The sequence below is a fragment of the Halyomorpha halys genome, unplaced genomic scaffold (genome assembly GCF_000696795.3).
Source record: "Halyomorpha halys isolate HHAL.00 unplaced genomic scaffold, Hhal_1.1 Scaffold333.1, whole genome shotgun sequence".
Taxonomy (NCBI): domain Eukaryota; kingdom Metazoa; phylum Arthropoda; class Insecta; order Hemiptera; family Pentatomidae; genus Halyomorpha; species Halyomorpha halys.
This window is the reverse complement of record NW_027113196.1, coordinates 562,606-568,860: the sequence shown is the minus strand read 5'-3', so window position 1 is coordinate 568,860 and position 6,255 is coordinate 562,606. Positions and strand designations below refer to the sequence as shown.

Genomic DNA, 6,255 nt, shown 5'->3' with positions numbered 1-6,255 from the left:
TTTGAGTAGGTTGAAAGTGCAGAGTGATCGCTATATGTTAGATATAATTCAGGTTTGAGTAGGTTGAAAGTGTAGAGTGATCGCTAAATGTGGTTACTGTTTGAGTTCACTACTCTATTGATGTCAGTTGAGAAGTTTTGGTTCAGGATCTTTTCAAGAATATTGTTCAAGAATATTACCAGTTGTATTCTACATCAGGGATTTCTACATCCAGCATCCTAAGTCTGTTGAAACATAGTTTTGGGAGTCTCTTTTCTGACATCACTAACACTTTAGAACAGTAGCTGATTATCTTTGAACTTAGGGGACTTCTACCTGTCTATATAGTTTGGAGTATTATTGGGCCATCCATATAGGTGTTTTTTTTTTTTTGTTTTTTTTAAAACCGGCCAAGAAACACCGCGGCCTCATAGGGCCTATTGTACGCCGTCCCTCCTCTGCTCAAAACAGGCCAATTTCCTTTGCAAATCTGGACACTGTGTAAGGATCCACAGTTTCGCAAAGTTTGGGATCCATAGTACAGATAAGATGATATGAGATCTGAAACTCCTAGATCCTTACCAAAGATGAAGAATCGTGTTCTTGCCACTACATCACATTTGCACATGATGTGATAGGCAGTCTCTTCCTCCTTTCTGCAGAACCTGCAGATAGGGGACTCTATCAGTCCCATTTTATAGAGATGCTTGTTTAACTGACAGTGTCCTGTGTATAGTCCTGTCACCCATCTTGGGATACTCCTATCCATTATAAGAAGGCAATTGCTTCCTTTCGGGCAGGGTCCTTTAAGGAACATTTTTGATTGTTCCATCCCTCTGGTATTTCTCCAGAGTAACACAGCCTTGCTCTCAGCGATCTTTTTGATATGTCTCTTCGCATGGCTAAGACTAATTCCACATATGGGGTCAGGTGTGAGAGGAACATACTCAGATCCTTTCCTTGCTAGGTAGTCTGCTCTCTCAAATCCTTTAATATTCCTGGCACCATCCATCCATAAGGTCTACCGATGTTTGAAGCAGTCCTGAGATATTTCCCGGGAATTTGCCTCCTATCAACACAGCGATGTCATCAGCATATCTCTGCGTGTAAAAGCCTGCCTTATTGGATCTGGCAAGTAAGGTGTCTACCACCATACACCACAGGAGTGGAGATAGCACTCCACCCTGCGCACAGCCACCAGCGGGCTTCATCCACATCTTAGTGTGTCCTAGCTCCGACTTGAGAAATCTTCCTTCCAACATTGCATTGATCCATTTGGAAGAAAGCTGTCCCACCCCTTTAATTTCCATGGCTCTTGCCATGATTCCTGTTTGGGGCACGATCAAAGGCGCCTTTAATATCAATAAAGACACCAGCCATAATCTCCTTATAGACCAAACTCTTTTCAATCCTGGACATCAACATGTGTAGGGTATCCTCACAGGATTTCTCGGCTTGATAAGCGAATTGAGTACTGTGTAGTGGTCTTTCTACAATCGTAGTTTCCCTAATAACTTTCTCAAGTATTTTCATTAAGAAGGATGTCAAACAAATAGGTCTACAAACCTTGGGGTTGTCGTAAGAGACTTTCCCTGGTTTAGGTATATAACACACCTGCAACACTCTCCAACTAATTAGGATGTGACTCAGTGCCAAGCTTCCCCTTAGCAATACTAAGAGGTATGGTTTCAAGACCGGTAAGCCTTTTTGTAATAAGGCCGGAAAGATTCCATCCGTACCGGCTGATGTAAAAGGTGAGAAAGAAATAATTGCCCACTCAACTTTGCCAGAATTGACAATCCTATTTGCCTCGACCCACTTGTCTTAACTAAAAGTGTAGCTCTCAATAGTTGGGGTCGTGTCTTTTTCTTCTATCAATGCACACCCAGGGAAGTGTGAGCATGCCAGGGCCTCCAGGGTTCCCGCCTCAGAGCTGGTGAACCCCTCTAACATTTCAACAGCACCCAACACTCCTCTTACAGAGTCCCTGGATAGAATCCTATTAATTCTGAACGTGGAAGGGGCATCATTAACGTCATTGCAGAATCACCCCCATGCCCCTCTTTTAGCCTTCCTAACCACCTTGTTATAATCAGTTAGTGCTCTCTTGTAGGTGTCCCAACAGCTTGTTCTTTTCGCTGTATTAAAGAGTCTCCTTGTGAGTCCTCTCAGCCTAGCCAGTTCCTCATTCCACCAGGTTGTGTTCCTGTTGGTTTGGATCCTGCATATCCTGTTATTGTCAGTGTAGGACCTTAGGGACGTGTTAAGGCATTCAAGCTGCCAGGTGTTCCTGATTGTTTCCGGACAACTCTTGACCTCTTCCTCGAGTTGGGTACAGTAGGTGTCCCAGTTTGTCAACTTTGGATTCCTGTACACCGACTCGGTCATGTCACCTGTTGTTAAGTCATATCTAATATACCGATGATCTGAGCATGTCTCTTCATCCGAGACGTGCCAATTCTTAATCATCAGACCTACTCGACGAGTGGCTACAGTTACATCTATGACTTCCGCCCTCACTCTATTGACAAAGGTAGCCTTGCTGCCTCTGTTTAGGACCTCTAAGTCATGCTCTAAAAGATACTCTGAAAGAGACTCACCTCTCTGGTTGGTGTTTGTGCTCCCCAGAGCCAGTGATGGGCGTTGGCATCCATGGAGACCACTATTTCTACTATTCCTCAGCCAGCCCATCCACCATTTTCCTTAAGGCCGTTGTGGGAATAGCCTCTTCATAGGGGAGATAACCAGAGGCAAATATCACCTCCCTGTAAGTTCCCTCTTTGAGGGCCAACTTCCCTGCTGCCAAGTCCCTGGAACATAAGTGCCAAAGAGGCAGCATCTTGAGTTTACTCTTATACATGATACAGTTTCTGGCATGCATTGGTACAGCAATGATACTGTACCCCCGCATGCCCAGTCCACTAATCCCCGCCTCAGCGGCAGCCCGAGGAGCGGCGGGCCCCCAGCAGCCAGACCTCCAGGATCACTCTCCACCACCAGCTCTCTTGGTCTGCCAACAACCCATCCTCCAGAGCCGCCCGCTGCCAGCCCTCCAGATCCACTGGTAATCAGTCCTCCAGATCCGCTCACAGCCTGCGCTCCAGATCCGCCCATGGTCCGCCTTCCCGATTCCCCCGCTCCGGCGCGGCGTCATAGTGAAGTCATAGTCATAGTTCATCAGGAAGCCCCTGCCTTCTAGAAATCGTACGCTGCTTTCCGGGATCTTGAAAACCCCGTAAAAGCTAGCCTCCTCTTCCTTAGTGCCGACCAACGTCCATCTTCCAACGTCGGGCATCCTGGAGTTTTGGTAGCCAATTCTTCGAAGGAGAATATCTGCCTCAACTCGCTCACCAGGGAAGAAAATTCCCACCCTGGTGGTCCTTTGGAGCTCATCAACGTTGCCGGCGTGTAATGTAATATTATCGCCGATAATGACGTCTCTGATTACAGTCGACAGCCAGTCCCTTCCAGCTTGGTTGTCGCAAATCACGATGCACCCCCCGAGACGATAAATAAAATTACTAAACTCGAGGTGTGCACCCCCTTGTGCCTGTTCGTCCATAATCCTAATCAGGCGTGTCTGCACCTCATCACTCTGCTCACGAGTGAGCTGTACGGAAGGATAACCGTCAGGAATGATGGCAACCCTGCTGCATCCCGCAGCATTTGAGTACGTTGGTCTCATTGGTCCACCTGCCAAAGAGGCCTAGGTCTTTGCCATAGGCGCAGAAGGCCCTGGGGAGGACCTTATCTCAGTGGAAGGTCCTGGTCCTGAAGAATTTCGGTCCCTATCAACAGAGGTTGATGGGCCCGGTCGTTCATCAGTATCCTGAGGCCTCCCCCTTTGCCTCATATCAGCACTCCTGGTCGTTCCAGGTCCCGAAGGGTTCCGGTCCCTAGCACCATAGGTGGAGGTGCCCTGTTGACCTTCGGTATCCTGAGAACCGACCCTAAGCCTCCTTCTAGCCCTCCTGGATGGTCCGGGTCCCGCCGAGTTCCGGTCCCTATCAGCCGAAGCTGATGGGCCTGAAGGTCTCCCGGTATCCCGTGGCCGATCCAAGTTCCTTGGCTCACTCTCCGCACCAGAACCAGGTCCTGTAGAGCTCTGTTCCCTATCAACCAAAGTTGCTGGGCCCAAAACACTCTCAGTCTCCTGTGGTCCTGCTGTGGCTCAGTTGATCGCACGCCGCCTTCTCCTCATTGCGCCCGATCCTCTGCCATCCCTTCTTCTGGACTGAGGTCTGGGGGGAGTGTTTCCACTTCCCCCTTCTCTCTGCTGTGGTTCTATGTCACTCATCTTTTCCACAATCGTGGGAAGTGAGCTCGAAGCATGCCCTGGGAGTTCCACTGCTGGCCCTGCCAGGTCCAAAATATCTGAGGAGGACGAGTCCTCCTCATCTGGGAAAGGAAAAATGTAGAAAAAATTGTCTTCGTTCATTTTGTTCCCACGAGTTTGGGGGTTCTTAAAGGCCCTGCAGGTACTACCCTCTCTCCCTGCAGCGGGCATTTGATACAATGGGGTGCGCCAGGTGCCAAGTGGGTCGATAAAAGACAGTATATTTTTATACACCCTCTGCCATTTAGCCTCAGCTCAAGCTCCGTACGCCTAGCTTGGGTGTTTGAAGGGCCCGTCATGCCTGACAATACGACAGGCATGACGGGCACTTCAGATACCCGCCTCTGTCGTTCGCGAGTCCCATCGGACTCCCCAGGGGACACTACGTGGAGGTGACAGTAGGCGTTGGCAGAGATAGGGAGAACTGGGAATCCTCAGACAGTGAGTAGGGTGGCCTGATTCATCCACAAAGAGTGGGGGAGACACCCACACCGATCTTCCTCTCTAGTCCTCCTGTTACCCTGCCCATTAACTCCCCTCATATAGGTGTTTAATAAATTTCGATAGCAGCCTCAATAAACTACTTCACTAAAAAATGATTTATTATAAATATTTGTACACAATCTAAATGACTTTTCTTTCGAGTGATTTCCATATTTTTATGAACGGAAGAACTGTTAATTCATAGGCATTTGTTTTCTGAGCATTTATTTATCTTAATGAAGTATTTCTCATATTAGCCACTGATAATCCTTTTGGTCGCCCATTATCTACACAAGTGTCCTACTCTAATAATTATGTCCAGTTTGCCAAGTGTACTGGAATTTGAACCCACAACATATGCAATAAGGAATCTATTTATATATATTTTTTTTTTTTTTTTGTGGTGTTTAGCTATACTTATATTTTTTAATTTCTCATCAAAAACCCAAGGTTCAATCTGTATCTAATAAAAATGCAAATAAGTGCTGTGGGATATGTGCACCAGTTATTCACAGATCTTAATATTTATAAATAAAGGTTGATCTGTAAATAACTAGTGCACAATAACTGGTGCATCAAATCCTTAATATTTATAAATAAAGGTTGGATTTGATATGCTTGTTGGCAACTAACTCTTAGTTTAAAAACATGTATGGTAATTTTAAATTAAATAAAATTTTATCCATTTTAGTCTCAAAACATATTTATACAATTTATAAGTCCAACATTTCGTTGTGACAAATTTTTAACAAAGTATATATATATAACAACCATTTATTATTATGAATAAAACTATTTCAAGATTGTTTTAATGTTCACAGAAACGGATCATGCAACACTTTAAAGTTAAGTTTAAGGACTTTTCTGGCATGGGATTTTTCAATTTCGACTATCCTCTACTGTTTTCAGTAAGACTTTTCAACAGACATTTGAAACAATAAAGTTTATTTGATGTTTACCATCTAGTAATCTATTTTTTGTTCTTAATACAGATGGTGTCTTCTGCGACTACCTACATTGTGATTTTGGTCCAATTTTCAGGAAGGCAATAAAAGTTAATGATATTTTTTCAGTAGATTATAACTGTTCTGTGTAAAAGGCATTAAAATATTTTAATCAAATAAACTATTATAATGTAAAAAATATGAGTATTTTTTTCAAGATAGTACCTACATAAGACAATTAAAAAGTAATTTTTAGGGTTTTTGAGTAGAAATTTTGCAATAATTATGACGTATTTTAATAGTGATATTTCTCTTCATTATTTTATTATAGAATAAATTCCTCAATTCGGCGTAGTGTAGCCTTCTAAATTCTCCGATTAAGAATAGATTCATCTTTTTTCAGTCCGATAATTTTCAAAAACCATAAGGCGTTGACAAACTTCCCTTGTTATACTGCCACGTTTCGCATTTATCCGACTCTGTAGGAAATTAAACACTCTTTCAGTCAGTTTT

General features: G+C 44.2%; 1 protein-coding gene across 3 annotated transcripts in view; it reads left to right on the top strand.

Annotated features, from left to right (window-relative positions):
- Positions 1-5,893, top strand: part of LOC106681402 (gustatory and pheromone receptor 33a) — an 86,185-nt gene extending 80,292 nt beyond the window's left edge. For all 3 annotated transcript variants that reach the window (XR_010844352.1, XR_010844353.1, XM_067050795.1), the window contains exons 3-4: positions 5,620-5,706; positions 5,791-5,893. Coding sequence is in view for 1 of the 3 variants with exons in the window: in XM_067050795.1 (XP_066906896.1) it covers positions 5,620-5,706; positions 5,791-5,850 (147 nt within the window). In the remaining 2 variants the exon portion in view is untranslated. The remainder of the gene's footprint in view (positions 1-5,619; positions 5,707-5,790) is intronic.
- The last annotated feature ends 362 nt before the right edge of the window (positions 5,894-6,255 follow it).